At 38.2% G+C, this 15,473-nt stretch overlaps 1 protein-coding gene across 19 annotated transcripts in view; it reads right to left on the bottom strand.

The window, feature by feature from the left end:
- Positions 1 to 395: 395 nt before the first annotated feature.
- The window catches only part of ptprk (protein tyrosine phosphatase receptor type K), a 166,487-nt gene continuing 151,409 nt past the window's right edge, over positions 396 to 15,473 (bottom strand). For 8 of the 19 annotated variants that reach the window (XM_051876486.1, XM_051876484.1, XM_051876488.1 and 5 more), the window contains 12 exons: positions 14,180 to 14,277; positions 12,842 to 12,958; positions 12,126 to 12,280; positions 10,687 to 10,822; positions 9,164 to 9,313; positions 8,522 to 8,695; positions 7,019 to 7,036; positions 6,507 to 6,638; positions 5,768 to 5,893; positions 5,488 to 5,651; positions 4,133 to 4,268; positions 396 to 1,449 (listed from right to left, as the gene is read on the bottom strand). In XM_051876486.1, coding sequence (XP_051732446.1) covers positions 1,396 to 1,449; positions 4,133 to 4,268; positions 5,488 to 5,651; positions 5,768 to 5,893; positions 6,507 to 6,638; positions 7,019 to 7,036; positions 8,522 to 8,695; positions 9,164 to 9,313; positions 10,687 to 10,822; positions 12,126 to 12,280; positions 12,842 to 12,958; positions 14,180 to 14,277 — 1,460 coding nt within the window. In that variant the 3' untranslated portion in view covers positions 396 to 1,395. The remainder of the gene's footprint in view (positions 1,450 to 4,132; positions 4,269 to 5,487; positions 5,652 to 5,767; positions 5,894 to 6,506; positions 6,639 to 7,018; positions 7,037 to 8,521; positions 8,696 to 9,163; positions 9,314 to 10,686; positions 10,823 to 12,125; positions 12,281 to 12,841; positions 12,959 to 14,179; positions 14,278 to 15,473) is intronic. The other 11 variants (XM_051876487.1, XM_051876499.1, XM_051876498.1 and 8 more) reach the window with 3 other exon arrangements.

A 15,473-nucleotide genomic window follows, 5' to 3' on the forward strand; every position in this document is an offset into this window, starting at 1 on the left:
GAAACACTGAAGATGAACACACACCAACATAAGACATAAAACCCTAATGTACACAACCCATAGCAAACAAATAAGAAGAAACATAATCATTAAAGTGAAAACCCATCAAATGTAAAGCGTCACACAGGGAACTTTATGTTTTTTCTCTGTAAATTATAACGGGTTGTTCGGTACATTTAACAATGTTTTACTGTTAAATGACATGAAATATAAGGTTAGATCTATTGTAGATTTACAGTAGTAATGGAACTTACTCTTAACCAATTACTGTAGCATTTTACAGTCTATTACTGTCAAAATGACCATTTATTATAGCAATATTGTGGAAAAATTCTCCACATTAATTTCAACAAACAACGTTTTAAATGTTTCAGTTTCAAATCAGACGAAACACATTCTTTCACATATCTTTTTTTATTCAAAGTATTTGTACTATTTGACATTGTATTACAGCCATGAAGCCAACAACTACAGACAAAAAATACATAACTTATTTCACATGATGATTTTTTTATTGTTGTTGTTTTGTTTTCTATAAAATGTCTGATCAGCATCAATACTGGCTGCAACTTTCTTCTTAAATTGGCTTTGATCCTAAATACACTAGAGTCTAATACTGTATATATTTTTAATGCATACACTTCATTGTTTGTTTGTTTTTTCATTTCCAGCACAATACAAATGTGAAAACATCAGAAAAAATAGAGCTCTTCTCTTTTCTCTCTCGGAGATCTCCTCAGAAAATGAAAAAAATCACAATCGTTACGTAAAACAAATCACTATAACACGTAAAATATTTCAAATAAAAAGGAAAAATACACTTTTCAAATACAACCAAAAATAACACTACTTAAATCCATCTCATACAAAGAGTGTTTGCAGTGAAAATCCAGGCTAAACAGGGAATGATAATGATTGTTTTGAGCTTTCAAAAATGTAAGTAAACAATAAATACAAACAATGTGCTTCATCCCTATAGACATATTTACACAAGTCTTTGGCTTATGGTCATCATCTGCTACCAAAAACGAAAAGAAGAAACATAATAAGCCAGCCATTAGAGCGCAGAGCAGTTCTCACGCTCCTGATCAGAGTTTGCTTCCCTTTCAACACGACGTCCATCAACACGAGTACAGCTATACATGTTATGAACAGGAACAGTGACAGACACGTCTTCAGCATGCAACAGCTCGGCCTTAGTGTTTCAAATGGCTGTAAAAAAAATAATATATAAAAAAACAAAAATACATGAACTCGACCGGGTGGCCGGCACTTGAATCCCATGAAAATGGACACGGATGCACAGACATTTACACGGCAGTCACAGCCCGTTTGATTGACAGGTAAAGAAGCTGAGCGTGTGCGGTCTGGGTGGGAAACAGAGACGAGTCTTCATTACGACGTCTCGATGTACTCCAGCGCCAGATCGTAGCAGAAACGGTACTGCTCCTGCAAAGCACAATGGAAATCATGAGCTTTACTGTCACCTGAGAGAACAAAGTCCAGATTCTGGCAAAACAAGTGCCAATATGAGCCTGGCAGAAACACTGGCTCTTTACAGAGGATGTGGTGAGATGTTTGAGACCACAACAGCTTATCATAAACTGTGAAGCCCTGAAAAACATCTGATGGAGCGACTCTCTCTCTGTCAGTCCTGTTTACCGTTTATTATCTTACTCCAGATAGACAACTAACACAAAAACATGAATTTGGAAATACAATAAATAAAAAATGAGAATAAAATAGAAAAGAATTTGGTAACATTTTACAATAAGGTTTCATTCGTAAACATTAGTTAACTAACAATACGTCTACAGCATTTATTAATTTTAGTTAATGTTAATTTCAGCATTTACTAATACATTATTAAAATCATAAGTTGTATTTGTTAACATTAGTTAATGCACTGTGAACTAACATAAACAACTGTATTTTTATTAACTAACATTAACAAAGATGAATAAATACTGTAACAAATGTATTGCTCAATGTCAGTTCATGTTAGTTAATAAATTAATTAATGTTAACAAATGAACCTTATTGTAAAGTGTGGCCAAGATTTCTTTCTCTGCTTTTTAAAAACAATAAAACTTGAGACATGTGCTTTTAAACAAATTAATTAGATTATTATTCGATATTACATGTTCATGTTTATGTACATTTTTACTTGTATTTATTGTGTGTAATTTCAGTGCTAGTCTCTGTTAAAAAGTATTTGTTATTACACTGCAAAGAATATTGGGTCACACTTTAGTTTAGGGTCCAATTCTCACTAATATCTATGACTTTTGCCTCAATAAACTCCTAATTACTGCTTATTAATTGTTAGTAAGGTAGTTGTTAAGTTTAGGATTAAGGGATGTAGAATATGATCATGCAGAATAAGGCATTAATATGTGCTTTATAAGTGCTAATAAACAGCCAATATTCTAGTAATATGCATGATAATAAACAACTAGTTCATAGTGAGAATTGGACTCTAAACTAAAGTGTTAACAAATATTTTTACCTAATCAGTATTTTTATTGATTCCAGTAAAAATATCTCAGAATACATTGACTTGAGGAGCAAACTTGTGTTTTCAGAGTATGTGCCTTAAAGGGGACCTATTATGCAAAATTCACTTTTTCATGGTGTTTGGCTATAAATGTGTGTTGGCAGTGTGTGTACACAACCACCCTATAATGATAAAAATCCAACCACTCCTTTTTTTTTAATCCCCATAAATCATAAGCAGTGTCTCTGAACAAGCCGTTTCCAGATCCCTGGCAGTGTGACATCACAAAAGCCACAGGCCCCGCCCACGAATGTTGACAGACACTGCCGTTTTAACATAGAACCGCCCTGAGCGAGTTCACAGCGAGTTCACAGTCCGCCATTGCTGCACGAGAACGTCTCTCAAGAGTTTTAGATGATCTGTAGCTGGATGGATTAATCCACAGAGCTCTCTCCATTTACTCCCTAAATCTGAGCCGCTGAAGACGAGGTGGATTCATTTTATTTTCGAAGAAAATGCTCCCTCAACTCTACCGAAATTCGTTTATGTCTGCGCAAATCTTTTCACACCGGACTGCTTTGTGAACGAATGTCAATACAAAGGGACAATACAAAACAGAGGTTGAGCTAAAAATGTGTTACTCAAGGACAGATCAGTAAACTGTTCATGATCCAGCTTACAGCCTCCAGAGCGATACTGGATACGGCAGTAATGAAGGTGAGAGCACTTTATTATTATTTGTTTATTTTCTAGAGTGAAAACGGACGCTTCATATTTTGTGTGAAGTACAATAAATGTTATAAAACTCATCGGTAAACAGGCTTGTACTAATATAGTGGATAAAAACAAGAAGACAATGTAAGTTATAACCATAATTAAACTAAACTATACCTGATCTATCTCCACGCAGCATATATTCAGTTTCTGACATTATAACGCGTCCTGACTGACTCCTGACACCGGAGAACGAGCTCTTGAAGCTCCGCCCTCTTACGCCCAAGCGCAGCAGCTCATTTGCATTTAAAGGGCACACACTGAAACGGCGCGTTTTTGTTCAACCCCAAAAAGTGGCAATTTTAACATGCTATAAAAAATGATCTGTGGGGTATTTTGAGCTAAAACTTCACATACACACTCTGGGGACATCAGAGACTAATTTTACATCTTGTAAAAGGGGGAATAATAGGTCCCCTTTAAATAGTTTATTTTCCACAATATTTTGTTACAAGTTTGCATAAAGCTAGAAAAAATCATTTGTCAGCGGTAGATATTTTTCATACACAATGCTTCTCAAATAAAAGTAAATCTTGTTTAAAGGATGCTGGGATATTCTTACTGGACAGAAGACAAAAATACAAGGAGGTTACACTTTATTTGAAGGGGATGTAGTTGCAGTGTAATTACACAAATACTAGAGTACTATCAATGAACTACATGTGCTTACTACAGAGTTAAGTCTAGGGTTAGGGTTGGTTGCTTGTAATTACACATAATTTACTGTTATTACTGGAGTAAGTACATGTAACACGTGTCACCAAATAAAGTGTACAACGGTTTCCTCTGTCTGGTGACACTGGAGACTGAGGTAAACTGCGTGTGGATGTTAGTGTGCTGTACGAGAGCTGCCGTTCATACCGGACTGTCCACCATGTTGGGCTTGCTGTTCCTCAGACTCTTCACAGCATGAAAGACGTCAACAACGTTCTGCCGCTTGATCATTTCACACACAATACTGATGGCACAGAACATCCCACTGCGGCCACCTCCATTCCTGCAGACACACAAATGTCAATGAGAAACGGGTGTTTTTCCCCATACTGCACCACTGTGTGACTCCCTCTGTCCAGACTATCATCACATGATGCTGTGATCGCAGGGTCAGTTCTCATGGAGAAACCTGCTCAAGAGCAACGAGTTCCCTTGTGAACAATAAGTGTGCTTCATTGTATTGAATGTGCACTTGTAGTGTACTTCAAATCTCAAGAGAAATTGTACTTGCAGATAATAATATATTAATGAAGTAAAGATCACTTAAGTGCACTTAAAGAGAGACAATTTCATGACTGATCTTTTAAAAAGTGTACTCTTGTAATAATGTCAAATTAAAGTTTTACTTTAAAGTACATTTTAAATCATTGTGTTTTAATAATCTTTTGTCATGCTTTGAAGAAGTGCACTTATTTAACATACTAAAGCACACGTGAAGCACTTGACATTAATTTGAACTCTAGTGTGTCATTTGATATTATATTTAAAGTTCATATATTTTAAATGTACTAAATTGCTACTTCATCATTACAAATATAAAAAAGTTTCCATAGAAATGACATTAAAGTATATTTTAGTTAACATAAGTGTTTGTCAGTACATTTGACAATATTTCAAAGACAACAGAAATTGCATATAAAGCTGTGTTTACATAAGTGGGTCAAAAACCTTCTAAAGTTCAGCTAATTGTATTTAATATAAATTGAAACTATAATACATTTTATTTAATTTCAATTAACATGCAAGTAAGTGTCCAGAAACATTTAACATTTACTCTCACACAAGTGTGTTATTTTAAAGTATGTTATTTCTCTAATAAGTGCTCTTTTTAAAAGTATGCTAAAGAATTTAAGTCATTATTATTAACATTTTTCTTCTGTAAAGCTTCTTTGAAAGAGTGAAAGTGCTTCATAAATAAACATGACTTGACGTGTAAAAGGACCGGTCATGATTTGCTGTTCATGTGATGTTTATTATGGGTAAATCTGATATCAGCGTGAGAGAGACGGTTCATTCACAGACTGACAGGAAATACTGACAAGATATTATTGGAAATTATGAGTAGACTTTGCGGTCTAACTTTCTGTCTGTTCACAGGCAATACTGCAGGTACTGATAATTTCAGATGAAATATATAATATTAGCTTAACTGTGTCGAAGCATTTTGAGGATTTGATGCCATTAACATCACAAACGTGCTCGTGACTGACGTCTATACTCACAGGCAGTGTATGATAGTCCGTCCGTCGCCCTCCTCACACTCCTCCTGCCATTTGTCCACCTGGAGGATCAGTTTGAGGAACGAGCGCTTGGAGGCGGGGACTTCCCTATGCCCCGCCCATCCCAGGTACTGGAACTGACGGACCATCAGGTAACCTTCCTGAGGCTTAGGACACACACACACACGTCAATATAATGATGCACTTCCGACCAAGACAGATGTACGTCTCTGCGCTTTGTTCCTTAAAAGCAATGAGTTTCAGAGATGTGTGAGAAACTCACTCTGGTCAGGTTACATATCCTGAAAAGACGACTGATGACGTCACAGTCCATAGAGCAGGATATACAGTCCACCTGTACAGGGCCGTATCTCAGCATTCCCTCCTCCGGCCAGTACTGAGGACAACCCTGTACACACACATTAACTCTCAGCAAACACGTACAGTAGTCTCTTTCCACTACAGTAACCTTTTATGCCCTTTTTTAAAGTCTTGATGTTGTTTTTGGGCTCTACTAGAACAGGTTTTCCTGCTTGAATGTTTTATTGTTTTATTTTCCTCATATTCTCCATTGTTCAGCTCCTCTCTTCCCAGTCTGTCAGTAACGCTCTGTTTAGTTCCTGTCTCTATGAAGCCCCTCCTTCTGAAAAGCACAATGTGCTCTGATTGGTCAGCTGGAGCAGTGTGTTGTGATTGGTGTTTGGGAAATGTCCCGCCCCTTACCATAACCTCCAGTTTCAACACACTACTAACTAACTCAACCAGGCCCCGCCCCTTTATTCTGCATATGAATCATTTAAATGAGGAATATTGTGAAGAAAACTCAAGATGGAGGCGTTTCAGAGAGTTCAGAAACTGATATAGAGAAGAACTGGAACTTTGCAGAGCTTTTTCATGATCAAACAGCAACATTACACACTAAAGTCAGATGAAATGATGTAAAAAAAACGAAACAAAAAACATAATAGGCCCCTTTAACATTGCAACATCTAAAATATGATGCACTTCAGCTTGAATCTCACCTGAGCCAAATCGATCTCGTTCAGCATGACGATGGAGGTGCATCCATAATCATACACCAGCCTCCAGAAGTCCTTGACGGTGTTGGGCAGGGGATGCTGGGTCACGATGAACGCGGCCGGCTGTCTGTAGCTCTGCGTGACACAGAACACAATGTACTTCCTGCCAACACTCGCTTTGTGACACTTACACACAACCAAGACAAAGATGGAAGTGTTTTCAGGATGGCCGATGTGTGAATGTGTATGATCATGCAAGGACCACAAGTGAGCGTTCGGACATGAATGACGTAAACGTGTGTGTGTGTGTGTGTGTGTGTGTGTGTGTGTGTGTGTGTCTTTGTCGGTGTGTCAGTGTGATAAATGTACATCTCTGAAAGTGATTAAATGCATTCATTTTTCTTTGCATGCTGTAGCAAACCCAATATAGAGAGGTTGAATGGAAAGTGCTGACATACCACTAAAGCCACGAAACAAATCCAGTCTAACAGAGGCAGAGCTGAATCAGAAATTACCTGGTATTCTTCTGACGGCTTGGTTAAAAAAAGTCCAAGAGTTTGTGAAGTGTACGAGGAAGCGATTTAAAATTACCCTCTAAAATCACAACTTTTTGAGTTCAGCTGGCAAACTAGCTGATTCTGGGTGTTAGACCACCATCTCCCAGGGTCAAAGGTCATTGGCTGTGAAGACGTCACTGAATGAACATGTCGTTCTCGGATATACAGAACATTGTGCGCATTGAAAGAGTGCTCTACATTAGACGGACACGAGCTGATTTTTATTTACGCATACAGCCATGACGCATGAACCTCTAGGAGATGGAGCACACAGTCTAAATACTGAACAAATGCATTCTCAGATTAGAAACTCGCCCTCATGTCATTCCAGACCTGACTTTCGTTCTTCTGTGGAAGACAAACAGAGAGATTCTGAAGAATCTGTAGGCAGCATTTAATGAATTCATGCAGTGACTCTCAAAACACGATCAGCAGTATCTCAAGTCTCATTTGTGCTCGTGTTCAAATCAAACATGTTTCCTTGGGTGGAAAAGTTTCAACAAGTGTGTGTGGTATAGACTACTTTTGTTTTATGGAGTAAACACTGTGCTAAACATCTCCACTTGTGTTCCACAGAAAGAAAGAAAACATCCAGGTTTGAAATGTCACGAGGGTGAGAAATGATGACAGAATCTGAGTCAACTTCTCCTTTAATAAATGACAAAATTAAAGCAAGAGATCCACAGTTACACTTACCTCGCCCTTTCCAATAAGGTTACCAAAATAGTTTGGACTTTATTTTATATTAAAAAAAAAAAAAAAAAATTATGGAAATTTCAATTTAGGACCACATACAGCCATCAAGAAGAATTCATTAATTATGATACAAAAAAGAAGCTAATTGAAAGCTTTATTAATTCAAGACAGATAATCGTATAATAGAGCAACTGGAATAGGATTTAAAGTGGCTCACGCTAACATCTGTCCCACTCGAAGGACTTGCCACCTGGATTTGTCTCTAGCCTTCTGTAGCTCCGTTCCAAAATCCAGTGAGCGATTTCGCTGTCTACACTGGCAGCTGCGATCCAAAACTCACAAACGACTGATCCACAACGACACACTCGATAGAGTTCAGTGTTTTCAATGAGAATCCAACAGCACAGTGCTTTAATTAGCATTAAGAACTCACAGCATGAATACTGGGGTAAATAATTCAATTTAATTACACTGAACTGTTATCAATGCGTTTTTAAGTTCTAAAAGTAATGCATGTATATACACACACCCCTCCACCATTTTTTTCACTGATCTGGCTGATCCAATACAAGCGATGTTGACTTAAACTAGATATCTTAGAAGGAAGGCGCGCAAAGTTCAGTTGCCTACCTTGCGGCTGGCCTCAAACGTCGCCTCGGTCGGCAGCTCAATGGGTTTTGGAACAGAGCGTGTGTCTAACACAAAGGAGACGAGGAAAAGAGAGACAGCGAGGTCTCTAGAAGACAAGACGGAGGCAATACTTACATCCATGAGCGCTGCGTTGATGTAGTTACTGCTCTCTCCGTCGATGGTGATGAGGAAGGGCAGGCAGCGGTCCGGCGGGAGGTTGTCCATGAAACGGTTCTTGTCGTGGTTTCGAGGAAGGAGTGCGATGCTGCAGTCTTCGGGCTGAGGCTGAGGGGTCACAGAGTTCAGCGTCTGGACAGGACATAGTGGACACATGACCATCAAAAGACTGGACAACAGCAGGTCAGGCCGATTCTGCTGAGCACGGAAGCCAGAGCTCCAATCAAACTCTACGGGATTTTGGCACAAATTCATTTTTCATGTCATATGGAAAATTCTAGTCAAATGAACGAGATGCCAAAAGGCTGTGTGACATGCTTCAACCTTAAAAGCGATCACAAAACTGCACAAGATTAAAAAAATACGACCCAGACTTTATATACAGGTTGAAATGAGGACAATGTGTTCTGCGCTCTGATTCAAGAGGTGTTTAGAAACTGAATGCTGCATATTGTTGGGCCTGTGCAGTTCATAGTAATATTGATCAGATAGTATTGATTGTTGGTAGCGTGCTGGGTCTCCAATGTAAAATCTGGGTCCTGAAGTAAAGCCAGTAGAGAAGCACTGCCATAAATAATAAAAAACATCATGTTTATGTACCTGGAATTCGTCTTTGAGGTGAGAGGAATTGCTCTGAGAATCGATGCGGATCATGTCGTAGTATGCGGCTTTGAACTCGCACACGGGAATCGCCGTCTCGCCACACAGACACGCCTCCAGGATGGCATCGTGGATGAAGATGTACTGCTCCTGAGAGACGGAGGGAAACCAGGGGTTATGTGTCATCTATACATGTACAGCAGTGGACAAAAGTGACGTCCAGAGAGGAGATTTGATTTTAATGACCGTACAAGTTTGACTGAACCATCAAAATATGAGGAAAATATTTTATATTATATTATAAATATTATATTATATTTTAAATATGAAGGAAAAACAAAATGCTAAACTTGGTTAAGGTATTTATCTGGCAAAATTATTTGGCAAAAAAGGCAAACAGGTTTTATTTTGCTATGCAAAAACCCCCCCAGAAAAACAAAAAGCTGACAGAAAAAAGCAAACATTGACAAACATAATCAGTTATTAATATTTCATTGGTTCTCTCTTGTTTTTGTTCATAATTTCTTTGTATGACAGCCTGACCAAAAATAATGTTGTTGTCATGTTTCATTGTGTTATTATCACAAATAAAACAATCGACTCCAAGCACAACTACGCAATATGACTACAAAATCTTTAAAATAAATTGTTAATAATGTTTAAATAAAAGGTGAAGATGGCATTTATCCATAATTTTTGTCACTTTTGGCCACTGCTGTACTTTCATTTTTGAATTTCAGGACAACAATCATATTGGTTTGATTAACATGTAAAAGATGGAGTAACGTCTGAGTCCCACTGTAGCAAAATTGCAAAACTAAAAGATACTTCAGGAACACTGTACTCAAAGCCTTTATGTGTAATACATTATAACAGTATTATTAATGCATTAATTATGCCTTGTAATGCACCTTATAATGCATTGTATGTTCTCATGAATAATTGTAACCACAAATAACATTAAAACACGTCAAGCAACCGATTTCACATGTAACGAGGAATCTGCAAATATTATAATGCATTTTAACTTTGGTTACAATTATTTATAAAAAGATATGATGCATTATAACATACATTATACCTTTATAATGCATTATACTGTACATAAAGGTTTAAATTAAGAACTACATACAGCAGCAGCCCACACTATGAAATGCATCATGGCAGCAAGGCAGATTACTAGCTACTGACACCATGGATGACTGCTTTTTTTTTTTTGTAGGTAAATACTGCAGAAACGCAACAGTGGCCCTTAGTGGTCAAGACTGAGGTTTCATTCACTGCAGGCCAGTAAATGTGCTCGTTCAGGTTCTGGTCATGAACAAGAGACTGGCAGACGGCTGCTTTGAGACGGTAATTCAAACCTTTTAGCTTACAGGGAAGGTTTCTGGAGGAAGTCAAAGCATCTGTTTTATTTCATATATTTAATTATATTAAATTTTATAACTAGTGGCATCCTAAAAACACATGAAATGGGGAGAAAATAATCAGTGTCACTGCTTGTGTTTCAGAAGGCCACATACCTCGGTCTGAACCATGTTGATTCGTCGGGAGCGCAGCGCTTTGACGCAGTTATAGATGTCCACCACCCCCTCTCTCTCTGCCATGTCCAGCATGATGTCAATCACGATGTAACATCCTGTCCGCCCGGCTCCCGCACTGACCAAACAGGAGACAATCATTGGCCGTCTCATACTCATGTCAATTATTGGGGAATAATGGTTGAATGGTTTACCTATTATTTATTTAAGTTTTAAAAAATAATATTAAATAATAAAAAATAGATATGTTAGTTAATTATTAATGCTAATAGTAATTATAAGTAAAATCTCTTATTTACATTGGCTTTGCACTTTGTTGGTTTTAATAAAGTGATCTGCAAGCATGCAGAACTCGCGCTGAGCAAAACTCTGTCATGTCTGTGATTTACAGTGTAAACAGAATCCTGTGACGCTCTTCAGAGCACAGAAACACGTGCAGCCGGAAACACGAAATCAGCCGGTATCCTCACATTTGTATAACTTCAGTATTGAATTATAAGGACAAATATGCCGCAGCACTGCTGCTAAAACAATCCAGATGTGTTAGACAACTAATCAACTGCTAGTTTGTTGGGTCACTAGTCAGTCATCATGGCCCATCTTTACTGCCACTTCAGTCCTCTGCTGATGTACAACCAAATCATCACAAACTCTGGATGATCTGCGTTTGAAACCGTTCAGCCGTTTGACTGTCAACAGAATGCCATGAGAACAAAGACAGTAACAATTCAAAGACTGCTAACCAGTTGAAAGGAAAAGAAAGCTGCATCATGGGATTGTTTTTTTTTTGTTGCATGCAGCAATGCACATGAGACCACATCCTGTTCTTGGGGCACGAACAGCAAGCAACGTGGTAATATAAAACGGTAAAATGGTTTTTGGCCCAATTATCACATCTGGCAGAAACAAAGAACTCAGAGACTCATCAGAGCTGCCGTGACTGGCCAACACTGTCAGATGTGGACGCTGGCAGATGAATGTGTGACAGAACCGACCACAAGACCCTCCGCATATGCACATGAGCTGTGGTACGAACAGGAAATGATGTCATTAACCAATGACAATGCATTCTCCTCTACATCACAGAAATGGCTCTACATCCAACAGAGAGACGAGCCGACAAGTACAACTATATATAGAAGAGGAGAGAAAATGTCAAGCTGTGGATCTTCTGTTGCTGTATTGTTCATTAAAATGTTCATTAAAATTGTTCATTCTGTCTTCAAGCTAGAATGGCGTTTGTCATTCAGCAGCCACTTTTACACATGAAAGCTGTTAAATTAACACAAGCTATGGCTTTCCATGTTTTATGGGTTTTGCTTCTACTCACACACCACAGATTTACCCACTGATCTTTACCATGAATGTTCACGTGACCTCCACGCTTACAGCTCAAAGGTGAGTGTGGGCGGTGGCAGTACCTGCAGTGGACGACGATAGGCCCTGCGGTGGGAGGGTTGGACATCTTGACTCGGCGGATGAACGACAGCAGTCCTGTAGCGTGGTACGGCACTCCGTGATCGGGCCAGCCAGTGAAATGGAACTGCTTCACCTCTCGCACCTCATTAAAACCCCTCTGTGAAATGAAGGAAAACATCCACAAAACAGTGACCTCCTGAAAAAACTATATACAAATATATCAAGTCATTCAGCAATTCCACTGGCCCCAAGAAGTATCTGGACACTAATGATACGATATTGCAAAGTAAAGAAAGATGCACAAGCGCATTTTAAAAGCAAAGCTTTTTTGCTAAAACAATAGATGTAAGAGTTTATATATGTATACGTCACCTGAGAGAAGACCGTCGTTTACAGTTATGACAGTCTGAGTCTGATTAAACATTAAGAGGCACATTTTTTAATGAAAATGACAACATGCACAAATGAATTGTTCACACTTCATGCCCACTTTTATGTGATTCTCACACCTGTGTGAACTGACTTCACACATCTACTACAAATGGGAAAAAAAGTGTTCAAAAGTGTCCAAATACTTTGCGGGGCTGCTGTATATGGCGTACATAAAAGAATTAAACATATTTCCTCCAGAGATACAGAATATCAATAATGCTTAGATTAAGATCTTAGATTAAGGGTTTAAACAATAAAACTTTAAACATGGTCACAGTAATCTCACCCTCTCCAGAGTGAAAGTCCTGACAACGTATTCTGCAAGCGGCTCGACCTCCACAAACGTCACTTTGAAATCCCCGTAAACTTCAGCATCATCCGGCCAGTACTTATAGCACTTCACCTACAGGAGGACGAGACCAATCAAACGTAGAATACAGAGCAGAAAGACACACCGTCTGCAAATCACATGCTCTCTAACGCAAGCTGTTGCAGGCTCATTAAATGCATTTTTAATAACAACTGTCTTAAATACAGTAACCATATCGATCGATGCAAAGCAATACAAAAGCATCTTGATTCACAGCAGTCTCATTTATTCATAGTTTTCACGTGACGTCATACTCTTACAGGAACGCCCACCTGGAGGTCAAAACAAGGCTTTCCTCCGCTGCCCGCCAGTCAGTTTTAGCACTAATGTAGCAAAACTGTGATATTAAAAGACCAAATTCAGTATACAACTTATTGATGATGAAAACTATGTACAGACAGGCAGATGAACCCAGAATATAAACGCAACAGTTTCTCTTTAAGCGTTTTTTTTCCAAAGAAAACCATTATAAAGAAAACACTTAACCATTTAACACATTGTGTTCATATTCTGGGCTCATCTCATCTGTATATAGTCTGCATCTTCATTAAGGTTTATACTGAATTTGATCTTTTAATATCACTGTTTTAGTACATTAAGGCACTTCAGGTGTTTTTCACAGTGTTTTAGAACATCCTGCTGTTTTGAGTGATTAAATACTGCAGCAGGTGCTGGATATGGATCACTAGTGCCCAAAACTTGCATTTTGTTCACATATTTTTGATTTTCTTTTGAGATGGAAAACTGACAGGTCTGTACTGCAGTTCTTTGCATGTTTTTCCCTCCAGGCCTCCGTGGCAGTCACATGACTGAAAACTATGAATTCCTTGCTTAAATCTTGTTTAGAGATGCGAGTGACGAGCTTCAGTACTGTGTTCAGTCCTATGATAATTTGCTCCATTATGTCATAAAGACTGCTGGGAAATCATTTCATATGCACTCTCTTGTGCATGATGATATAATTTAACAAAGAATCCACAACATGCAAAAAAATGTACACAATATATACATACACATGCTTCAACCCTTTGAGAAGTGTCAAAAAAGTGTTTTCTTTCATTTGATTTTTGTTACTGACAGGCTTTGTGAGATTCAGCCATTTTTGTCACTTTGAGCAGATGAAATATGATCTAGTGGTCTAGATTACTAGTCCTCGCTCACTCTTCAAAAGGTTTTTGCAGGCAGGGGCCTTCAGGTCACATCACAGAGCACAAAAACACAAACGGCCCCTCAGCAGGCAGTATAGCGACATACCCGGCCCACCTCCACTAGGTTGGTTACCATCACGATACAGGCCGACTGCTCCTGCCAGATCATCCTCCAGAAGTCGTACACCGTCTCGTGGACAGGGCCTGTGGGCAAGCCGAAGGTCTGACTTTATTTCTTTGTTAAAAATCCAGTTATGTACATTTGGACACATGGAAAACATTCTGTGCTATTTGAAGCCTTATGATATACTTGCACAATATGTGCTGTGATACATAATATATAATGTAGAATCACTCCAGACTGAGACCTTTTTTCTTGCTGGTGCAAGTACATTTTGTTAGAGATCACAACTGATAAGAGCTGCCATTTCTGTTGCATATGAGAAGCATTGAACGAAACAAAACTAAAGCGGAACGAAACTGCTACTCATTTGAGCTGTGCAGCGCAGACAGTTTATCAGCTGGGACCAATATTAGACAGCACGGCACGATCTCGATCACGTGACACCGTTACTACACAGCTCTGGGAGATCCCGTGAGAAGGTGTTTGAATTCCCCACAGTATTAATAACATCGCTGCGAGAAGCATTCAGATTCAGCACAGAATTCTCTGTTATAAACCATATCAGATCAAACAGGCTGACGTGGAAACCAGGAAACCAAGGCTTTTCAATCCACAAATCACCAACATTCACCATGGATTTAATGTTGTAACGCTAACTGCAACCATGGTATTGTGGCAGAAATAGTCGAATGTTTTTACATTATTCATTTCAGGGTTCATACAACCTTTTGAGAGGGAAAATCAAGCACTTTTCAAGGACTTTCAAGCGCTTCACACTTTTTCCAGCACTTCAACACTATAAATATTATCCAGTTTAAATGTTAGTTTTAATGTGATGACCAGAAATTAAAAATAATATTTAAATTTTTTCCTCAATAAATTAAAGGTTTTTACTGTTAATAATATTTATTTATATCTGCATCTCAACTAGCTACACTGTAAAAAATGAATCTTCGGTCTTGTAATTTTCATTAAAAAAATGAAAAAGGTGATAATTAAAAATAATGTGTATATTTTATTAATAAAATTGTGGTTCAGTGTTGTATAGAAAATATTGAGAACATTTTACTAATAAAACCAAGAGATACATTTTACAATTAGCTCAATTATGTGGTTTTATTTAGAGACAGCATTGTTAGCTCCCAGCATGCTTTGCATATGGCAGGAAATGGAGAGTAAATATTGAAATATTGTGTTATTTTATGTGTTTTTGTGTGAAGGGAAACATCTGTTAATGTTTAATGTTCAGTTATGTTTGACACTTTTATGTTGAAGT

Source organism: Ctenopharyngodon idella, chromosome 20 (genome assembly GCF_019924925.1).
Source record: "Ctenopharyngodon idella isolate HZGC_01 chromosome 20, HZGC01, whole genome shotgun sequence".
Lineage (NCBI taxonomy): Eukaryota > Metazoa > Chordata > Actinopteri > Cypriniformes > Xenocyprididae > Ctenopharyngodon > Ctenopharyngodon idella.